Genomic DNA, 23605 nt, shown 5'->3' with positions numbered 1-23605 from the left:
GTCAAGGCCATCTACGGTCCAAACTCCCAAGGCCCCCACCCCACTCCTGGCCAAGAAAGGGGAAACACTCATTAAGGACACCGAGGCTGTCGGGGCCCGATGGAAGGAGCACTTTGAAGATCTCCTCAATCAAAACTCTGCCTTTGACTCAAGTGTTCTCGATTCCATCCCTCAGCATGCCACCCGCCACCAACTCAGTGAAACTCCAACGTTGCACGAGGTAGGCAAAGCCATAAAACAGCTTAAGAATAACGAGGCTACGGGTGCGGATGGAATCCCTGCTGAGGCGCTAAAATATGGCGGAGATGCGCTGTTGGCGCGGATACATGACCTCATCTCTCTCATCTCTCTCATCTGGAGGGTGGAGAGCATGCCGGGAGATCTCAGAGATGCAGTGATTGTGACCATTTTTAAAAAGGGGGACAAGTCCGACTGCGGCAACTACGGGGGAATCTCCCTGCTTTCAGCCACTGAGAAAGTTGTCGCTCGAGTTCTCCTCAATCGTCTTCTCCCTGTGCCGAGGAGCTCCTCCCGGAATCGCAATGCGGATTTCTTCCCCTACGGAGCACAACAGACATGACCTTTGCAGCACGCCAGTTGCAGGAAAAATGCAGGGAGCAGCGCCAGCCCTTTTACATGGCCTTTTTCGATCTTACAAAGGCCTTTGACACTGTCAACAGTGAGGGTCTATGGAGCATCCTCCTCCATTTCAGATTCCCCCAAAAGTTTGTCAACATCCTTCGCCTGCTTCACGATGACCTGCAGGCCATGATCCTTACCAACAGATCCATTACAGACTCAATTCACGTCCAGACCGGGGTCAAACAGGGCTGCCTTATCGCTCCAACCCTCTTCTCAATCTTCCTCGCCGCCATGCTCCACCTCACAATCCACAAGCTCCCCGCTGGAGTGGAATTAAACTACAGAACCAGTGGGAAGCTGTTTAACCTACGCCGCCACCAACCAGGTCCAAGATCATCCCAACCTCTGTCGTTGAGCTGCAGTATGCGGATGATGCCTGCGTCTGTGCACATTCAGAGGCTGAACTCCAGGATATAGTCATTGTATTCACTGAGGCATATGAAAGCATAGGCCTTACGCTTAACATCCATAAGACAAAGGTCCTCCACCAGCCTGTCATCGCTGCACAGCACTGCCCTCCAATCATCAAAATCCCCGGCGCGGCCCTGGACAACGTGGACCATTTCCCATATCTCGAGAGCCTCTTATCAACAAAGGCAGACATTGATGTGGAGATTTAGCATCGCCTCCAGTGTGCCAGCGCAGCCTTCGGCCACCTGCAGAAAGAGTGTTTGAAGACTAGGCCCTTAAATCTACCACCAAACTCGTGGTTTACAGGGCTGTAGTATTACCCGCTCTCCTGTATGGGTCTGAGGCATGGACGATGTACAGAAGGCACTTCAAGTCGCTGGAGATATATCACCAACGATGTCTCCGCAAGATCCTGCAAATCTCCGGGGAGGACAGGTGTACCAACATCAGTGTCCTCGACCGGGCTAACATCCCCAGTATTGAAGCACTGACCAGACTCGATCAGCTTCGCTGGCCAGGCCACATAGTATGCATGTCAGATACGAGACTCCCTAAGCAAATGTTTTATGCGGGTCACCTTCATGGTAAATGAGCCAAAGGAGGACAGCGGAAACATTATAAGGACACCCTCAAAGCCTCCCTGGTAAAGTGCGACATCACCACTGACACCTGGGAGACCCTGGCCGCAGACCGCCCGAGGTGGAGAGAGTCCATCCAGGAGGGCGTTGAGCTCTTCGAGTCTCGACGCAAGGAGCATGAAGATGCCAGGTGCAGGCAGCGGAAGGAGCACGCGGCAAACCAGCCCCACCGACCCCTTCCCCTGACTAATGTCTGCCCCACCTGTAACAGGGTCTGTGGCTCTCGTGTTGGACTGGTCAGCCATCAAAGAACTCACTTTGGGGATGGAAGCAAGTCTTCCTTGATTCCAAGGGACTGCCTTTGAATGAATTTGTGTAAAATTGTCTCCTAACTATATGTGTGCCAACACACCGTATAACGTGTGTGTGTGTGCTTTTAATTAAAAAAACATTTGAAAACAATTTTACAGGGTTTTAAAAGCTTGTAGATCATAGAAGGAAGGGTTCCACAGTGTTTTGATCTTGGGGACAAATAAATTAAAGTAGAATGCAGTCTTGATTTAAAAATTGTAAGGAGATGAGGAGGAGGAAGGACATGTAATATGGTGTATTTGAGAAGCAAGTGAGGAAATAGCAATCATAAGTATGAGAGACAGAGATTTTAATGGCAAAACGGGTTGGGGTGAAAGAAAAATCTATTTGCTAAGGTGAAAGATGTTGAGTGGATATGATCTCGTCCAGTGTTGCCACTAAGCACTCCGAGATTAGGAATAGCACAGCCATATCCAGAATAAAACTCTATTTTAGTGTCCTGGCATATTAGCCCTAATATGAATATTTCTACTTCCTGCACCAGGGTGAGAATGACAAATTAGCAGTTTTGTGCCATGGGTCCATTCCTGCTAGGATGAAGTTGAGACTGGTAAAGCCCATTAATACGCAAACTCATTTCACACACAACACAATGGACAAACTACTTCCAATGGTCAGCTTGGGCTGGCTTTTTATTCGGCACCAATTTGTCTCTGTCTCCCTTCCACACCTCCCAATTTCTTCCTCGCCCCTTAACTTTTCTTAATGCCTGTAAATCTTTTTATGGTCAAGAACAGTTTTTTTTTTAATTCAGTACATTTTGTTGTTAGTAAATTTTATACTACTGCAAATAAAACCGCTTCACTTTGCTAAATATCTCTCTTCACCCATTCATTTTCCTACCTCTTACTGCCCTTGTGCCATACACGATTTCCAGGCCAAAGGGGTTGTTGGGCAACTTCTTTTATAACCTCTCCTCGTTTGGCACATTGTCCTAGGAACATTCCAGAGCCCCAGAATAAATTAGTCTCACCAAATCCCAACATTCCTGGTCACAGCTTCCATTTTTAGCCACTATTTCTGTCCTTAATATTTTTTTACAGCTTCAAGAATACCCTTGCTTAAACTAGCTACATGTTCTCCCTAAATGGGATGATTTCAGAAACTTTGTTTTAAGCTTTGGAAAATGTGTATTATACCATTTGTCTAATAACAGATGTTCATAGATATCTGAGAATGAGCTGGTATTGATGTGTGTAAACTGAGGTCATCAAGTACTCCCATGGGGCACAATAGTTCCTGGACTGCTGGGTGGGTGAATATCTATGGATGACAATAGGCCAGATGCTGGAGTTGTCAACATGGATCATTACCTTTAGGGAATCTGGGAGTATTTATACCGAGCTTTCCCTGAGAAACTTGAATGGGTGGGATTGAGTCCATAATGTAATAGATTGTATAATGGTGTGTGGAAGCAAAATAAACAAATGGAATATAGTTCATGATAAGGTAGCGGGTAGGTTGAACATGGGCTGTGAAAGACCCAAGCTTGATCGGCCTTTTCTCATTCTATACTTTGAGCTCAGGGTGAAGCAACACGCCCTAGTTTTGGAGCCTGTGAAGGTGTTGGGAGAGACCCATGGTTTGGTATAGGGATGCCAGATATCTGCTGCAGATTTCCATTAACTTTGCTTTGAAAGGTCGTGTTTCTAACATTCATTTTGCCAGCACTGTGGTTGTTGCACTGTTTTCCAATGGCTTTGAAAGGAAAGCTGAATGCATTGTTTGTAATGTTAGTTCTTGGATTTGTTGTGCAGTGTTACCATGGCACCAGCATTCAGGCTGTCCTTGAAGGCCAAAGCCAGTGACAATATGAGTCATCTAATGGTCGACTTCTCCCAAGAACAAAGGATCCTTCGATCACTGAAGTTCTTGCCAGGTAAGAAAGTAAAATAAAAATGTCTCCCTTGTGCTTTATTTTTTCTTTTCTGTGGTCTCCTTGGTAAGTTCACAATCTTATCTCAATGGTCTTCGAGATAGGATAGTGGAGGCAAAAACTCTGAAGTAATTCAAGAGGCAGTTAGATACTGTCATGGGAGGGGGAGGGGTGGCAATTGTAGGTTTAATGAAAGGATAAGCTAGATGGACCAAAAGTTTTCCTTCATCTGTGCTTATCTCTGCAACTTGTGGGGTTTGTTAATTGTAGGCAAGCACTTTTGGACAAGGAGAGATCTGCAACTCATGGGGTTTGTTAATTGTAGGCAAGCACTTTTGGACAAGGAGAGATCTGCAACTCATGGGGTTTGTTAATTGTAGGCAAGCACTTTTGGACAAGGAGAGATCTGCAACTCATGGGGTTTGTTAATTGTAGGCAAGCACTTTTGGACAAGATGGGAAGAACCAATCGATTCTGCTCTTGCACTCCACTGAATACAGTACAAGTTGTTGAACAACATTGGCAGAAATATAGGAGCAGGTTGCTAGCCTTAGCCTCTTTATTGGCGCATAGGAACATAGAGTTGATCAACTTCGATCAGTAGAACAAAATTAGGCCAACATATCTCTTCCGGGGCCTACACACTTGCCAGACACCAATAACAGCTGAGCAAAATGTCTGTTGCACTGTTCATGGGAAGGTTTTGCCTATTTTAGACTAAATTTTGTATCTGTGGTGAGAAAGTTACATACTAGATGGTAACTGACCTTCCTCGAGAGATGTTGAACAACTGATCACCAAGACAAAAATCTTTTGGCAAGTGCATTATGTACTTGACTCTCTCTCCTTTTATAAAAATGAACTTGGAAGGGCTGAGTTGGTAAATCTTCTGCCCAGTGTGGAGCAGAGTCACAGAAACCAAACCAATTCCAGGATCAATTGTTGGTCTCTGTTGAATTAGCAGATCTTTAATGGGGTGACAATAATAGTGCTACAGTTGCCCTTGGTATGGGTGGACTAGAGAAGGTTCCCATTCCTAATCACTGTCCAGTCAGCCCTACTGCATGTCTGATGACCACTTGGTGGTGGTGTTCATTGCCCAGGCTTGCACATCAAGAATTCTCATATAGGCAAGGTGCCAGATAATGGCCAGTGCCTTCAGGAGAATGGTGGTGAAAATATATTCCATGACTTGTAGTTAGCACTGATTATCAGATCTGGGTCACTCTAAAATCTCGCAATGCAAGATGAAGGTTAGTTTGTCTTCAGTTTTGCCATCTTCTGTGATCAGTGCCAGGTATTCCGGAAATCGACGCGTCTGAGTGCCTGGTAGCAGACAACTGTGTGACCGTGGTCTGGAGAATGACTGAAGAAGATGGAAAGATCGATCACTACATATTGGAATATCGCAAAACCAACCATGAAGGGGCCCCACGGCTAAAGGAAGAGCACCCTTGGATGGTGAGGGAAGGCATTAAGGAGACGGAATTCACCTTATCAGGTAATCTCATCTGAAAGATGGCACCTCCGACCGTGCAGCATTCCCTCCGTGCTCTACTCGATTATGTACTCAAGTCCCTGGAATGAGGCTTGAACCCATGATCTGCTGACTCCATGGTGGTGATGCTGTCACTTTTGGATTGGAAATGATGCCTCCCCGCCTCACCAATTTTATTTTTCTTCCACCTATAACTGGACTCAGTTGGCAGTGCCTTTTGATCATAAGGTTGCAGATTTGAAACCAAATCAAGGATTTGAGCACGTAATATAGGATGATGATTATTGGAGGTACTGTGCTGTAGACTAAATGCTAAACTGAGGCCATGTCTGCCAGTTCAGATGGATGTTAAAGAATGCATGGTATTATTTATGGAGCGGGAGTTCTCCCAGTGTCTTGAATAACATTCCTCCCTCAAACAATACCAGCAGAACCAGATTAACTGGTCGTTTGTCCCATAGCTATTTTTGGGACGTTATGTGTATTAATTGGCTGCTGTATGTGCATATTAACAATCAATGAGACTGCACTTCAGAAGCAATTGCGTGAAGCATTTTGATGTGATAATGTGCTATAAAAATGGATGTTTTTATATGAAGTATGCATGCTGCGTGTATATTTTACAGTTCAGGATGACTACTGTGCATTTCATTATTCTATGTTTACATACCAACTTGTGCAACTTATGATTTTCTTCCACTTTTCTCCTTTGTACTGAGAAGGAATTCACTGCCGGGGTACTTTTGCTCTTGGCTGTTAAAACTTGGGGAAGACTGCTTCATGTGTGTGCCAAGGTAATAAGTATCGACCATCCGGCTATTCAGCTATGGGGGAGAGGACCATAGCTGACCCCGGACCTGTCGCCATTTGTGTACATACCAGCAAAGGTCACTGAAAAGCATTCTGACATAAGAACAGTGCCTGATTTACCTCTCTAGCCCTGGGATTCTCAGAACAATTATACCGCTCCCATTTCTGACCCAGCTAAAATTAGCTAACTTGGCACAGACTAGGGGGTCAAACACTGGAACCTTGGGATCTCCATCTGTCTGGCTGAGTACCACACCAGGAAGGACATTTATTGGTTATCAGAGGGGCCTGACTTGCTTGTTACTGAAAATGATTTGTAACCAAGGGTCCTTCAATCTGTTTTGCCAGGGTTGAAATTTGACACCAAATTCATCAACTTCCGGGTGAAAGCTTGCAACAAAGCTGTGGCTGGAGAGTTCTCAGAGGCTGTCACACTGGAGACCAGTGGTTTGTAAAGCTACTCTTCCTCACTTGCAGTATTGAATTGATTTTCATGTTTGTTATAGAGTTGCTATCCTCGTGGTTACATAGGTTTACCGCCCTTGTGCCATGTAGTTGGCACCACTCCTTCCAATTGTAGCTCAGATGAACTATTTAAACTGGGCATTATTCTTCAAGGGATAGGCCATAATTAACATTGCTTAAACTCCACTTATTTGATGTTTTGACCTGTCTGATGGTTGCCACTCTGCTAATCTATACTACTTTCATATGATGGGAAGAGCTTATGGGATGTCTAGTTTGGCTATCTATTCGCTGGTCTCCTGAGATGCCAAGTGGAGAAATGAGGTGCCTCCCACAACAGATCTCAGTGGGCAGGTTGATGTGATGTGTTCCATGGTCTGGGACTCAGGGACACAGTCACACTTCGGGCTGTCCCTCACCTTCCACGTGTGGAGCAGGGGGCCGCATCGTCCGTGCCCTGTGCGGATTGGGTTGAGCGCCGCCCACTGTCTTCAGGGGAGGTCGAAGCTAGGGAGCTCTGCTGTTGGGTCAGTGATGAGGCATTGGTTCTTTATGTTGCAGGCGTCCCACGATTCCGTCCATCTGGATAGTGGGCCGATACCCGCTGCATGAATATTGGCTGCTGTTTCCCAGAATGGCCAGCGCGATTTTATCTATTACATTGTAGAACTGAAGTTTCTTCAAATCCAGTCTGTTATGGAATTTGATTATAGGAGTCTGTGCATTATAAACTTGTAAATTTAAAGGGAGGGTAGGACCACTCTGGGGAGAAGGAAGGAGTTGTGGAGGATGAAGATATGGCAGATATTCAATAGCAAAAAGCAACCCTAGGGGATTTACAAAGATGTAGCCTCTTCATTAAGGATTCACTATTAGCTTGTCAGCTCCAGTTTTCTTCCAGTAGTGGATTATGAGCATTTAGCTCCCATTGCAACTGAGAATTAAAGCCAGTTTCACATCTTTTCCCACAGCATTTAATTTTAATTTGGATGCTGCAACTGCCCATCAGAATCTGAAAGTGGAGGACCACCAAGCGGAATGGGATGCGTCCGGGGGAAAGGTGCAAGAGATCAAAGTCCGCGGAAAGGAAAACCGAAGTAGGACAGCCTCACCAGCCAATTCCCCCGCAAGGTACAAATCTCCAGTTAAGACCAAGATAAGTGTGAGTATATCGCTGGCCCTCTCTCTGGAAGGTGTCCTATCTACAGCCCCCGGGCTATACACAGCCAAGAGCCCATTGCTGATCTGCTTATGAAGCGCTAGTGACATGCTCTCCTCTAGGACAACAAATTGGAACTGATTGTGATGCAGCTTGGGGAGGAAAAGTGAGTTGTATTATGTGTATTCCCTCAATTTGGTGTATTATAATCCTTTATATGTGGCCTGCTTGTCTCCATTGTGGTACACTAGGAAGTGGCCCCACTAAAACTAAAGGTATGGGCACCCCTGCTTTATCATTCCTTTAATTTTGTTTTCTGCAGGTTATCTATCTTGTTTATATAGTATTATATATACAGAGACGTGGTTGCAAGGTGACCAAGGCTGGTAACTGAATACTCAAAGGTATCTGACATTTCGGAAGGATACGCACAAAGGAAAAGGAGGTGGGGTAGCTGTTAATAAAGGATGAGATCAGTACAGTAGTGATAAACGATATTGGCTCTCAAGATCAAGATGTAGAATCAGTTTGGGTGGAGATAAGAAATAATAAGGGAAATAAGTCATGGTGGGAATAGTTTATAGGCCCCCTAACAGTGGCTACACTGTAGAACAGAGTATAAATCAATAAATAATGGAGGCTTGTAAGAAAGGTACAGCAATAATCATGGGTGATTTTAATCTTCATATTGAATGGACAAATCAAATTGACAAAGGTAGCCTTGAGGAGGAGTTCGTAGTGTATTCAGGACGGTTTCTTAGAACTAAACGTTGTGGAACAAACCAGGGAGCAGACTATTTTAGATCTGGTAATGAGAATGGATTAATTAATCTCATAGTAAAGGATCCTCTTGGGAAGAGTGATCATAGCATGGTAGAATTTCAAATTCAGTTTGAGAAAGCTAGGTTGCAAACTAGTGTCCTGAACTTAAATAAAGGCAATTACAAAGGTATGAAGGCAGAGCTGGCTAAAGTGCACTGGGAAAACAGATTGATGAGCAATGGTAAACATTTAGGGAGATATTTCATCAGTCCCAGCAAAGATATACTCCAGTGAGAAAGAAAGACTCTAAGGGAAGTATGAACCATCTGTGGCTAACTGAGGAAGTATCAAATTGAAAACAAAGGCATACAATGTTGTGAAGAATAGTGGAAGGCCAGAGGATAGGGACATTTTTAGAAACCAGCAAAGGATGACTAAAAAAAAAAAAATAGAGAAGATAGTTTGAGAGTTTGAGAGTAAAGTAGCAAGAAATATCAAAACAGATATTAAGAACTTCTACAGGTATATAAAAAGGAAACGAGTAGCTAAAGTAAACGTTGGTCCCTTCGATGATGAAACTGGGGAATTAATAATAGGAAATAGGGAAATGGCAGAGACTTTGAGCAAATATTTTGTATCGGTCTTCACGGTAGAAGACACTAAAAACATCCCAATAATAATCAAGGGGCTATTGGGAGGGGGGAGCTTAAAACAATCGCTATCACTAGAGAAAAAGTACTAGGAAAACTAATGGGACTAAAGGTGAACATCCCCTGGCCCAGATGGCCTGCATCCTAGGGTCTTAAAAGAAGTGGATGCATTGGTTGTAATCTAACAAAATTCCCTGGACTCTGGAGAGGTCCCAGCGGATTGGAAAACCGCAAATGTAACACCCCTATTTAAGAAAGGAAGGAGATAGAAAGCAGGAAACTATAGACCAGTTAGCCTAACATCTGTCATTGGGAAAATGCTGGCGTCCATTATTAAGGAAGTTGTAGCAGGACATTTAGAAAATCATAATACAGTCAAGCAGAGTCAGGTTTTATGAAAAGGAAATCATGTTAGACAAATTTTCTGGAGTTCTTTGAGGATGTAATGAGCAGGGTGGATAAGGGGGAACCAGTAGATGTGGTGTATTTGGATTTCCAGAAGGCATTTGATAAAGTGCCACATAAAAGGTTATTGCACAAGATAAGAGCTCACGGGGTTGAGGGTAATATATTGGCATGGATAGAGGATTGGCTAACAAACAGAAAGTGAGGATAAATGGGTCATTTTCCGGTTGGAAAACAGTAATTAGTGGGGTGCCACAGGCATCAGTGATGAGGCCTCAACTATATACAATGACTTGGATGAAGGGACCGAGTGTAATGTAGCCAAGTTTGCTGATGACAAAGATAGATGGGAAAGTGAATTGTATGGAAGGCGCAAAAAATCTGCAAAGGGATATAGACAGGCTAAGTGAGTGGGCAAAAATCTGGTAGATGGAGTATAATATGGGTAACTGGGAGGTTATCCACTTTGGTAGGAAAAATAAAAAAGCAAATTATTATTTAATTAGGGAGAGATTACAAAATGCTGAGTTACAGCAGGATCTGGGGGTCCTTGTACATGAAACACAGTTAGTATGCAGGTACAGCAAGTAATAAGGAAGGCAAATGGAATGTTGGCCTTTATTGCAAGGGGGATAGAGTATAAAAGTAGGGAAGTCCTGCTACAACTGTACAGGGCATTGGTGCGATCTCACTTGGAGTAGTGTACAGTTTTGTTCAGGATATACTTACATTGGAGGCAGTTCAGAGAAGGTTCACGAGGTTGATTCCTGAGCTGAAGATGTTGTCTTTTGATGAAAGGTTGAGCAGGTTGTGCCTATACACGTTGGAGTTTAGAAGAATGGGAGGTGATCTTATTGAAACATATAGAAGATTCTGAGGGGGTTCGACAGGGTAGATGCAGAGAGGATGTTTCCCCTAGTGGGGGAATCTAGAACTAGGGGGCATAGTTTCAGAATAAGGGGTCGCCTGTTTAAAATGGAAATGAGGAGGAATTTCTTCTCAGAGGGTCATGAATCTTTGGAATTCTCTGCTCCAGAGAGCTGTAGAGGCTGGGTCATTTAATATATTTAATGTGGAAATAGACAGATTTTTGAATGATAGGGTTATGGGAGGGGAAGTGGAGTTGAGGCCAAGATCAGATCAGCCATGATATTGAATGGCAGAGCAGGCTCGAGGGCCAAATTGCCTACTCCTGCTCCTATTTCTTATGTTCTTGTGTTCGTGTCTACATATCGTGTGTATGTACATAATGTGTGTATCATGTATTATTTTTATATGTACAACACAAAAATAAGCCATTCGGCCCAACTGGTCTATGCTGGCATTTATGCTCCTCCAAGCCTTCTCCCACCCGTCTTCAACTAATCCTATCATCATATCCTGCTATCCGTTTCTCCCCAGGCAGACTTGTACTAAGTAAAGTTAGTTGGATTGCCCCAATGACTGTCTGTTATAAGTGAGAGAATTCAGAAATATCGGAAGCTTTCTTCTTGGTTCCTTTAATTCCTACCTAGGTGACCTGCCGGTTCCCACTCTGTGTTACCCCAGCATCATCATGTGGAACTGCACACAGCTCTCGTTCATGTATACACATTTGCACAACATTATTAACATCCAAGATTCACACTCAACTCTTGCCATTTGCGGATTTTAGATGCCTTAGTAATAATTGGACCATGAAGAGATGGCAAACAGGATCAGAGCTGCTTTATCACATGCCAAGTTCCTGTGGGTATTGTCCATACATTCTTCCCTTTAAGAAACTTTCAACTTCTACCTGTTTCCTCTGCTGTAATGCATTTTTCACTCGTGCTGCCTGTGATGCTTAAAATAACTCTACCACCACCTATAAGTCAAACCCAGGCAGGCTGTGAGACTCTGTTATAATATTGTCCTCTTCTGTTTTTTATTAATTAAGGAGCGTCATTCAGTCACCAAAGAGAATGCCGTCTGGCAGGGCTGGCAGGGATCGATTTACTGCCGAATCGTACACTGTACTAGGTAGGTACTTGAAACGCAACACTCGACTGCCTGGCCTTGAACGTTCAAGTAAAGGCCAACCTATACCTGGTTCAGACATGCATTGCGTTGACTTAAGAGGATCCATGACAATGGGGTGAGAAAGCCCAGTAAATGTAATTAAGACTAAGTACAGTGTAGACATGGAAATCGGACCATGGGCTACCCCCTTCCCCCCCCCCCCCCACCCTCCCCCCCCTTCAAATTTAAGCAGAGACATTTTATTGACACAGAAAAGCAAATAAATCCCGCCTGCAATATCAAATGGGGATAATTGCGAGTTTCCAATAAGCATTTGTAGAAATTCCACTTGTCTATAGAACCATAGAGGTTTACATTTTACCTGCGAGAGATCATCAGCGGCAGGTCAGGGCCATAAAAGGAGTGGTGGCCATAGTCAACACGGCGGCATACCACTGCAAGGTACAGCGCGAGTTGGTGCAGGAGGGCAACGGCAGTGAAGAGGGACGTCATCAAGGTCCAGGTCGGTGATTGGAGCGTGGGCAGGTACAGCAGGAGCAGCGAAGTCAGGACGAAGGAGCAGCAAGAGGTTGCAGAGCGATGTGATTGGGGTGCAGGAGAGGTGTGCTTTCTGGGGCAGCATGGGCCAGCCCACACTGCGATATGTGTGCGCACTAGGTCCGTGCAACAGAGCAGGTCTCCAGTTGTCTTGGAATAACCTTTGGAATGGACCAAGGCCTAGCTCTGTCAAGCCCGTGTGGTGGCTGGTGTGCAACGGTCACCACATGTTAAAAAAAATCCATGCACAGGTATCTTCCACCCTTCAGGATGTAGTTTGGGATCCGGAATATTAGTTCCTTCATTGAAACACCTGTGAACTCATCCCTTTTTGGCGTGGAAGCAAGTCATCCTCGTTTCGAGGGACCGCCTATGATGAGAGGTTTACACCACAGAAGGAGGATTTTTGGCCCATGTCTGTGATGGTACTTTTAATAGATCAATCGAAAACTAATCTCACTACTCTGCTCTTTCCCCATAGCCCTGCACCTTTCTTTACATCAAATGATTATTCCTTTAAAAAGAAGCCTCTGCTTGAGCAATTCCACTGGAATGCCTGCCATGTGCATATTCTTTTTATTATGAAATCTATTAAAGCAATGATGCAGAAGCTGCAATTTGTGGAGGTTGAATCTTTTATTCCATTCTCTCTGGTTATCTATTTGTACAAAGTATGTAGATTGGAATTAATATCTAGGCAAGATATGACAATCCCAGTACACACTCGAAACATTGTTAGACATTAAAACAAATCCATGTTTAACAATCTCCTCCATCTAGAAGAATTCTCTCTCTAATCTATGAAGGCAGATTGGTGATCACTTTGAAAACTCCAAGCACCCACAGAGTCTTGACCATAGTTAATCTCCCACATACTCTACCAGGATGGATACAACCAGTTAATGAGGCAGTGATTCGATCCCAAGAAGAAACTGGATAAACTACAATCGTGCAGTTACCAGAAGACATTCTTCAGTAACTAGAAAATGTACCCAAGTTTCTGTCCTGTAGAAATATTTTTCAGAGCGGTGAAGGGATCCAAGTGACCCCTGGGTGTAATCCTTTCTGTTAAAATGTTTTTTATAAAAATCTAAGTAGCAGCAGCACTTCCCATCGGAATAAATTACTCAGTGAAACTCAATCTACCTAGAGGTATTGTTTCCTCCTGCGGTCTAAGGTGAGATGCTGAATGTTTGTGTTAAATTGCTGGCTCTAATTCCAGGCTGTAATGCAGAGTGGAGTGGAACATTATTTTTAAATCAAATGTACTATTTAGGAAATATAGGACTGCTGTAGTACTTGAATATTTTCCTGACCAGATCCTGTTTCAGATTGAAATACTGATCACAAATCACACTGATAAATGTGGATAATGCCAATTTTGCTTGTGAGGAGCGTTCCCTGCTGCAGAGAACAGATTTGAACTTCCTTCACTTGCGATGGGAAATGGAGCTGTCATATGGGCCAAAGTTAAACATTGTTTAGTAATGGTTCTCCCTTTTGTTTTCCACAGGGGATACTCTCATTGACAGTGGACAGCATTACTGGGAGGTTGCGTTTGAAAAGGACAGCAAGGCTTTCATTGTAGGTGTGGCCTACAGGACTATGGGCAAATTTGACCAACTGGGCAAGACCAGCGCCTCCTGGTGTCTTCACCTCAATAACTGGCTGCAAGTCAGCTTCACCGCCAAGCACAACAACAAGGCCAAAGTCCTGGACATGTCAGTACCGGAGAGAATCGGAGTTTATTGCAACTACAATGAAGGTATTGGGATTCCTTATCTCCTCTATCTTAGAAACATAGAAGCATAGAAAATAGATGCAGGAATAGACCATTCGGCCCTTCGAGCCTGCACCGCCATTCCAAATGATCATGGCTGATCATGCAACTTCCAGTACCCCATTCCTGCTTTCTCTCCATACCCCTTGATCCCTTTAGCTGTAAGGGCCACATCTAACTCCCTTTTGAGTATATCTAACGAACTGGCCTCAACAACTTTCTGTGGTAGGAAATTCCACAGGTTCACAATTCTCTGAGTGAAGAAGTTTCTCCTCATCTCGGTCCTAAATAGCTTACCCCTTATCCTTAGACTGTGACCCCTGGTTCTGGACTTCCCCCACATCGGGAACATTCTTCCTGCATCTAACCTGTCCAGTCCCGTCAGAATTTTATCTGTTGGTGAAAACCTGCTTTAAGTCAATGAATAGTCAGCATTTACATTGTCCATGATTTCAACTCTCAGGACTGCTGAATTTGTTCAATATTCATTCATACTTTGTTAGGTAATATTGATGACCCAGCATATTGATGCTCTCAGTGGTTTGATTTCTTGTTTGACTCCCCTTGCAGTCTCAGCTGTGCATGAATGCCAGGCAACACCCATGGGGCAATTTGGTGCAGTGCCTAGCAAATAGCTTCGGCCGAGACCTAGAAACTGTCCCCTTACCTTGGTACATGGTCTCGAGAAAGCCTTATTTTAAGGACCGAATTGATAACGTTTTAAACCCTTAACTGCTGGGGTCATGTACTCCATGGATTAATCTTTTTTCTTTGCTGCTTTTCAGCACGGGTACGTGAGTTCAAGCATTAATGTATTGTTTATTACTTTAAAATTCTCAACTAAATTCCAGTTGTTGCTTCAGCCCTCTGTTTCCTCTTCATTCCCCTAAATTCCATATTTTCGTATACATTATTTCTTAACTTTTTTTTCTACTTTTTTAAATTTAATGTTTAAATACTGAATAACAACTTCTGCGCCTCAAACATCTCATCATCCATTCAGAAGCCATGAAAGAAAGCTTTTGCATTTATAAAGCAACCTTCTTGCATTTCTCGGAATCATCAAGTTACGTAGCTTTACATATTGGGCCAAAGATTACGGTCGGAGGCGTATCTCCGGAGAATACCTCCGACCCACGACAGAATTATGCACCTAACCGATGGCGGCAAGGCAACGAAAACCTGCCCCGCGAGGCGGAGGGCAGTATACGGCCCACGGATACCTGTGATCACATGGGCCTGGTCCTCCAATCACAAAGCAGAATTTTTAAATCATTTCTGAATGGAATCCCGAAATCTGAACTAATTACAATTTACAGAATTGGACCTGGGAGTCCCTGGCCTGGGTGGACCTGGCCATAGACCGCCCTAAGTGGAGGAAGTGCATCCGGGAAGGCTCTGAGCTTATTGTCGCCGAGAGCATGCAGAAATCAAGCGCAGGCAGCGGAAGGAGCGTGCAGCAAACCTGTCCCACCCACCCTTTCCCTCAACGACTATCTGTCCCACCTGTGATAGGGACTGTGGTTCTTGTATTGGACCGTTCAGCCACCTAAGAACTCATGCTAAGAGTGGAAGCAAGTCTTCCTTGATTCCGAGGGACTACCTATGATGACCGAATTGGAATTTTAATCATTAGCTTCATTCCACCAACCTCAATTGATCATTTTCAACATCATTAAAACTCTAATCCGGGCCAATATTTGCAGAAACTCATTTGATACAGCGTTTGTCTAGTTTCCAATAAACTGTTTCAATTATGTCTGAAAAATCCCCTTATGCTGATCCAAATAGACCCTGCGCCTGTTTGCATCAACCGTAACATTGCCGTGTGCAATTGCTGGCCAGTCGGTGGGCAAGTAGCCCAACTCTGCCAGCGATTGTTTTTTCGTGGCCTGCGCAGATAGCCTGTTAACACATACGTTGACAGACCACAGGTTCTGGATTTCGCGCATGCGCAAGCACATGCCCAAATCCTGAATTTGCAGTGGATTTCAAAGGAGGTGCGACAGCGAGTACGCCACCATACCAAATGCAACATCCAGGCCATTACATAAAATGTACAGCACAGAAACAGGCCATTCAGCTCAACTGGTCCATGCTGGCTTTTATGCTCCACACTAATCTCCTCCCACCCCTCTTCATCTAACTCTAACCCTATCAGCATATTCTTCTTTTCCTTTCTCCCTCATGTGCTTATCTAGCTTCCCCTTAAATGCATCTATGTTGTTCGTCTCAACTCCTCATTGTGGTACTGTGTACAATTAATCTCAATATATAGTTACTGATTTATGCCTACTAAGGTTCCATTAACAAGTGAGATGAATAACCAATTGATCTAATCTTTTTAAGGGGTTGTAGTTCAGCAAGGACACAATGCAAACTTCCTGTTCTTCACAGCATGTCATTGGATTGTTATCTCCACCTTTTTAATGTCTCATCCAAAGGATTGGCAAAGCAACATTCCCTTAATACTGGAGTGTGCACACTATCGCTGAAATCCTACAATGAGGTTTGAACTCACAATCTGCCTCAGATGAGAGTGCTACCGACTGAACTATGCTAACCCAAATCTTTGCAATGGATCTGCCTTTAAAGGCCGTTCCAAAGAGTGCTATTTCTGTCAAGTGAGTGTCACAGCATTGCAACTTGAGTCAATAATGTTTTTAGGTTAAATTCAAGCTTCAGATAATTTGGTGATGACGTAAGGTTCTAAACACACTAAAAGGCATTGAATTGGGTTAATAAGGGTTGAAAGACTCAATCCATAAATAAAAGATGCTCGAGGTATTTCAAGGCTAATCTGTCTCTGGATTAGATTCCAGTCTAGTAATCATTCCCAGCTATTCATTATCATACACACACGCTATTTCCTCTGTGTCATAGCACAATCCTGCTGAATGAAAAATCTTTCCTCCTGTTAAAAGTTTAGTTCCATTAATTAGGGCCTAGTTGAAGGACCCAAATAATTTTCCTAAACTAAGACATGCTGTAATTTATGCTATTTCATTTTTTAATTGCTTTGAGTGTTGTAAAGTAATTTAGTTGCCCCCGGCAACTTGGCTGAAACACTGAGGGAGGATTGAAGCACACTGCATTTGCCTCTTCTCGCCTGAAGACCAATGCTCTGGCTCTCTCTGCCTACCCTCCTGTTTCTCGCTCAGACCCAGTGTATCTGGAGCTGTCGATGTTGCATGCTGCAATTTCCAGTCAGGTGTATATGGTGCCTGTAGATCTTACAGGGAACTTGCAACAGCCTCAAAAGACAAGGAAGTGGGCCACTGCTGTCAAGCTCTGCAGAATAGCTAGGCCCAAGCAAGGCATAAGGCAATCATCTCCGATTGGGATACTAACTTAGTTACTCCTGCTGCTCATCCAAATTCAGAGCTTACGAGGACTACTGGTGCATTTGTTTCTTAGCAGGAACCTTTCCTAATTTGAGCATTATTTTTGAATCAAAGCTTGACTTCAATTGGGTAACAATATCGACCTTTTCAAATCTAGGTTTTTTGTTGGGTAGGAAATTGATCTCTTTGTTTTCCAGCCAATGAAACATGCGTTTTATGGATAATGTTCTTTTTGCTTATCAAGGTGAAAGTTCAGTGCTGAGTAATGCAATTATTTTCATTTCAGGCACCCATGTCATCATTGATCAGGTCAGATATAGCAGTGGAAAGCTTCCTTTGTCCCAACAAACTCCTCAACTCGAAGTCATGGTGCACCACCCTACTGCAACATTGTGAAATCTTTTCTATTTCCCACAGCTGTCTTGTGGTATCCAAGTGAGATTGCCGATTGGTGCTGAGTTAGGCAGTTTAGTGCTGTAGGCCCATGTCCACGAGGAACTAGCTTTAGACTGCCCAAACTCTCTCCACATGAGCCAGGCGAGTGCCATCCTAACTATGTATTGGATTCGAGTCTAGATGTTGTCCTTGATCTGCCTGTTGAGGTGGATGTAAAATATCCTATGGCACCATTTGAAGAAGAGCAATTCTCCCTGTCACAGCTAACATTCCTCCATTGGCCAACTACCATCTCAAAAACCGGTTATGGTCCGTAGGACCTTGCAATGTGAAAATTGTCTACATAATAACTGCACTTGAAAATTATTTAGATGCAAAGCACTTTGGGATGTACTGTGGACATGCTAAGTCATTGTATAAATGAAAATTCATATTTTTTATTCAGTGTCTTTGCAGTGTGAATTACATGGTTGTGTATTGTAGACTAGGTCAGTGTCTTTCATTCCTACTTCTTTCCTGTGATTGGGGATGATGTTCCCTTTCTAGTGCTCTACTCTGTATATGTCCTTGGCTCATAGACATTTTTGTTGACCCTTGTACAAGATGTGTAAATTAGATGTTGATGCACTTAAGAGCTCCAGGGACAGTATAATTTAAAAAATGTCCCTAACTGTAAAACCAGTGATGAATTATTTAACTGACGCTAATGACCCAGCATAGACTCACCATCCAAATGTGGCTATCCCACGTTGTATGTTAGCTACTTTCCATTAGATTGCATTTTATATTATAACAGTAATGCGGCTGAGGGGTGGAAGGGAGAAAAATTGACGGGGACCTTTTTTAAGTTTAAAAAAAAAAAAAAATGTATTTGTTCATGGGATGTGGGCGTCGCTGGCAAGACTGGCATTAATTGCTCATCCCGAATTGCCCTCGAAGGTGGTGGTGGAGAGCCACCACCTTAATGTGCTGCAGTCCGTGTGGTGAAGGTACTTAGTGCTGACTTTGTTCTAGCGGTTTGGTACAACTGAGTGGTTTGCTGGGCCATTTCAGAGGGCAGTTAAATGTCAACCACATTGCTATGTGTCTGGAGTCACATGTAGTCCGAACCGGGTAAGGACATTAGTGAACTAGTTGGGTTTTTCTGACAATCCGGTCGTTTCATGGTCACCATTACTGATGCTAGCTTTTTAAAAAAAAATCCAGATTTATTTAATTAACTGAAAATAAATTCCCCCATGGTGGGATTTGAATTCAATTCTCCGGATTATTAGTCCAGGCCTCTGGATTACTAGACCAGTAACAATACCACTAGGCTACTATACCCTGTACAACTAATACTGGCCGGTATAGACAGCATTAATGGATAGTGTAGAGATGTATTTCTCCCAGAGCATTCAGTGCCTTTTGATCAGTGTAGACCATGCACCAATGTGATTAGCAACAGAATGATGGGATGCAGTTTTGTGCCCGTATTCTACATTGAGTGGTCAGGGGGAGGAGAGAGACATGGAATAGAAAATCAGAGGGATGATTATTGTACACCATTCCTCTGCACCTCTCTTATTGAGAGTCTGAGGTTTTGGAGGAGTGGGATCAGCAGTGGTTGGAATTCTGAAGTTGGAGAAGATGGTATTTTAATTGATTCTGAGGCAATTTGTAAAGCTTTTTATTATGTACTGTTGTTTTAGGTCATCTGTCATTCTACAATGCCAAAAATAAGCAGTTGATTCATTCATTTCGGACGAAGTTCACACAGCCTGTCCTCCCTGCCTTCATGGTGAGTGTGTTGCACTATCTTTCAATGCTAGTCGGCATCCAAATCTTCACTCTGCATGCTCCCTCTGAATATCTGCTCAACTGAATTTTAAGGGGAAAGTGACCAGGTATAAGAATATAAGAAAAAGGAGCAGGAGTAGGTTACTTCAGCCCCTCGAGCCTGCTCTGCCATTCAATAAGATCATGGCTGATCTTCTACCTCAACTCCACTTTCCTGCATTATCCCCATATCCCTTGATTCCCTTAATATCCAGAAATCTATCGATCCGTGTCTTGAATAAACTCAGCGACTGAGCCTCCACAGTCCTCTGGGGTAGAGAATTCCAAAGATTCACCACCCTCCTGAGTGAAGAAGTTTCTCCTCATCTTAATCCTAAATGGCTGACCCCTTATTCTGAGATGGTAAACCCTGGTTCTAGATTCCCCCAGCCATGGAAACATCCTCCCTGCATCTACCCTGTCAAGCCCTTTAATAATTGTGTATGTTTCAATGAGATCACCTCTCATTCTTCTAAACTCTAGAGAATATAAGCCTAGTCTGCTCAATCTCTCCTCATAGGATAATACCCCCATCTGAGGAATCAGTCTGGTGAACCTTCATTGTACTCCCTCTGTGGCAAGTATACCCTTCCTTGGGTAAGGAGACCAAAACTGTACACAATACTCCAGGTGTGGTCTCACCAGGGTTCTATATAATTGCAGTAAGACACCACTAGCTCGATGCTCTGTGTACTTTGCACATAGTCTGTTCCTGTGTGGTCAGGTGGCTTCAGATTGTCCAACTGGTCTGAAGTTGCAGCCCCAATTACCATCAATGGGGAGGAGCTGTCTCCATTAATGAGGTCACGGCAACAGCTTTAAAGGGAGACCCACAATGGTGAAACTCCATTGGGGCAAAAAAGTTCACCTACTTTCTAATATTTTTCACTTGAAGGGAACACTTTGGAAAAAGTAGAGCTCACCCTAGATTTTCCTTTTTCTTTAATGAATCTGTGATCAGTTCAAATAATTCCACAACCATGAACTTTGTATAAATGATGAATTTATGGGTCACCGGGTACTACTGAAATTCTGTAAACATATTTGTCTTTCTATCACTCTCCTTTCAAAAACCTCCTCATAATTATTCCGACCATCTTCCCAATTTGTTCCATATGTTCTGCTTGTTCCATGTGCCAGAGCTCTTCTTTCCCTAGCCACCCCCCCCCAAATAAAGCACCGACATTTTGTTGCATGTTTAATGTTTGTGCCCCATGTTTTATGTTTCCCCCCTTTCCTCAGGTCTGGTGTGGTAGCTTTATTGTGCAAACAGGACTTCAGGTACCGAGTGCTGTCAAATCGCTGCAGAAACGCAACAGTGGTACCAGCAGCTCCAACGCCAGCCTCACCTAGAGATCATTACCGAGCTTCCATGCACCAAACTCATGCAAAGCAAAGGCTGTACCATGAAAGCTGCCTTGAGAAGGGAACTGAAGACCGGAAATCGGATTCTGTACAACAGAGTGTGGAAAGTTGGCCTTTTAAAATTTGAAATGATTGGCTCTTGCCCTCTTCTAGAAATGGAAACGTGATCCAACTTCCATTTCTGATGAGAGCAGGTACTATAATATCTTGATGCAAGATCTGGATTTTGAAATGTTTTGTTTTTTAAAATGATTAACTGAAGGTACTCATTGCAGTCAATTATTGAACAGGCGTTTCTAATAGAATCTCGTGATCTTCCTATTCTCCCTTTTTAAGGGTAACTCAACATAATATCTTTTGACCATAGGAAGCATCCCATGATGTAACATGATTGTCTGTCTATTTTTCTCTAAACCCAGAAAGGAAGGGAGGAATTCTCCAGTGTCAGGATCCAAAATAATATTGTTTTGTCTAATTCTGTGGAGGTTTCTTTCTATTGTTGTAATTGGGAACATTTAAAGTCAAAGAGCGGAAAATGGTCACCTGGGAGTCAGGTTATGTATCCGAGCCAATGAAAGGTAATGTGAATCCTGATAGAGACTTGAACCAGCAAGTTTGGAGCATTATTCTTTCTCTTTCCACACTCGCACCTCCCTAAATTTGATATCTTGCCTACAGTGTGTGGTGTGCAGCAAGCTATGACTATGCTGCCTAGGGTGAGTAACCAATTTTTATTTTTCTGTTTCAATTGTTAAGGAAACTTTTTTCTAAATTATTCCCTTTTGTTGCTTTGCTGCTTCTACACGATTGTCCCTGAGCCGGGAAAGCCAGATGTTTTGGGCTTGAGCTTCCGTGTGGCCATTATTACTACCGTTGTGCAGTACTGAACAAGACCTCCATGAGCTCGCTTCCATCTCTCAAGATGGACGACGCTTCTCAGTCGCTAGACTATTTCATGAAGGTTCCAGATTCGTCCATCAAAGGCAATTGGAACATAGTTAATGTTCGGTTTAACTTGGCCGAGAACAATGAGGCCCTGGAGAAGATTACCCTGCTCCTTACCTTTCCGTCCTCGCTCTCCTGGAACTTGGGTAGGATGTGTGACGCTGAGGTTCTCCAAGTATCTTGCTGACTGACTGTTTCATCCATACAGTCTGTTTTAAGCTCTACTGCTGCTGGTTGCTTTCCACAACTGGGGAAAAATGTATTGCATTCTGCAAAATAGTTGGTCCAAGGGTGAAACATAATATATGGGTGGAGCCAGGGAGGTCTTTCTGGGCTGTGGTTTGTATACTCATGTACAGCACTGATCCCAAACTTTACTGAGTGTACTTATACTTGGGAAATTTATCCTGGCCCCCTGACATACTGGTAAACACAAAGAATGGAGATCAAACCATTTTGGGTCTGTTTCCTTTCAGACAATTAATGAACAAAGCAGTATCTATGAATATGGAGATCTGTTGTGGTGAGGGGGGGAACCTAATCCAAGTTTAAAGTCACTTGCTGAATGCTGTCGTAATTTGAACTTTTGGAATATGCTACCTATGTGTCTGGATATCAAACCTCTGTAGATGGCAGAGTCGAGCCAAGTTAAACGGAAGTGTCTTCTATTGAGTTCAGTGCAGTTACTAGTGCGTCTCAATTACCCCTTGTTTCTGTGTTCTCTGCATTTTACTACCTCTTGTCGGAGCAGATATTTTGTGGCACACTTGCTCTGTGCGATTATGAATGGAAGTGCATTTATATACAGGCTTGAAATTACTGTCAGCGATCATATTGATGTGCTCATAATTTAACCCTTTTAGCCCCGGTATCATTCCGATGACTCTGCGCTGCACCCCCTCCAAGGCCAATATATCTTTCCTGAGGGGAGGGGGTACCCAAAATTGAATAACGTGGAACGATATTCTCTGGGTTAACACTTGGTGCAGAGAGAAGAATTTGATTTGACCATGAAAGTGCTAGAAAGAGCCAGTTCCTGGCCTCTAACCAGTAGTGGTAAACACCTTAACGCGGGATAACTGAGAGGTGCTGATTATTACTCCCTTTGACGATTGTGATGACGATGAAAGTATTCTACTGGATTAAATTTACATGTTTAAATCTTTTAGACCGAAATGGAAGCTGGGCTGTGGCGTTTTTGTGTCTGGGCCTAAACCCGGTATTTATTTTTACTTGTAAGATTCCTTTTGGATTTTCTGCGTAATACATTGGCTTCAACGTCCGATCAATAGAATGTAAGTCAAAATTGACATTTCACATGTTAATGTTTAATATTGTATTAAAAAGTAATTGCACCAGTGTTTCTGTGTTTTGTCTTTTTGCCAGACCTAGCACATTAAAAAGCAGTTTGAGCTGCCCCCTAATGACTCACTGGTATCATTCTGGTTCTAACTCTTAGTCACCTTGTGTCAGCCAGGGTCTCTATTGGCTCGAGATTTGGGGACATCAGCGTTGGGCATGGCTGCGATGCCTCACCAGTAAAATATGCGCCAGCACTCGTTATCTACAGCAACAATAGCTTGTATTTATATAGCGCCTTTAACGTAGTGAAACGTCCCGAGGCGCTTCACAGGAGTGTTATGCGATTAAATATTTGACACCGAGCCTCATAAGCAGAAATTAGCGCGGGTGAAAGAGGTATGTTTTAAGGAGCGTCTTGAAGGAGGAAAGAGAGGTGAAGAGGTTTAGGCAGGGTGTTCCAGAGCTTGGGGCCGAGACAATAGAAGGCAC

The 23605-nt window shown here is 43.4% G+C and overlaps 1 protein-coding gene across 2 annotated transcripts in view; it reads left to right on the top strand.

Annotated features, from left to right (window-relative positions):
- The window catches only part of fsd1 (fibronectin type III and SPRY domain containing 1), a 53438-nt gene extending 30335 nt beyond the window's left edge, over positions 1 to 23103 (top strand). Inside the window, exons 6-13 of one of the 2 annotated variants that reach the window (XM_070860881.1) lie at positions 3761 to 3882; positions 5171 to 5380; positions 6536 to 6634; positions 7624 to 7783; positions 11547 to 11629; positions 13680 to 13931; positions 19378 to 19466; positions 20747 to 23103. In XM_070860881.1, coding sequence (XP_070716982.1) covers positions 3761 to 3882; positions 5171 to 5380; positions 6536 to 6634; positions 7624 to 7783; positions 11547 to 11629; positions 13680 to 13931; positions 19378 to 19466; positions 20747 to 20857 — 1126 coding nt within the window. In that variant the 3' untranslated portion in view covers positions 20858 to 23103. Of the gene's footprint in view, positions 1 to 3760; positions 3883 to 5170; positions 5381 to 6535; positions 6635 to 7623; positions 7784 to 11546; positions 11630 to 13679; positions 13932 to 17576; positions 17719 to 19377; positions 19467 to 20746 lie in introns of those variants that run through there. The other variant, XM_070860882.1, reaches the window with a different exon arrangement.
- Positions 23104 to 23605: the final 502 nt, after the last annotated feature.

The sequence above is a fragment of the Pristiophorus japonicus genome, chromosome 18 (genome assembly GCF_044704955.1).
Source record: "Pristiophorus japonicus isolate sPriJap1 chromosome 18, sPriJap1.hap1, whole genome shotgun sequence".
Classification (NCBI taxonomy): domain Eukaryota; kingdom Metazoa; phylum Chordata; class Chondrichthyes; family Pristiophoridae; genus Pristiophorus; species Pristiophorus japonicus.
This window is presented reverse-complemented; position numbering and strand designations above follow the sequence as displayed.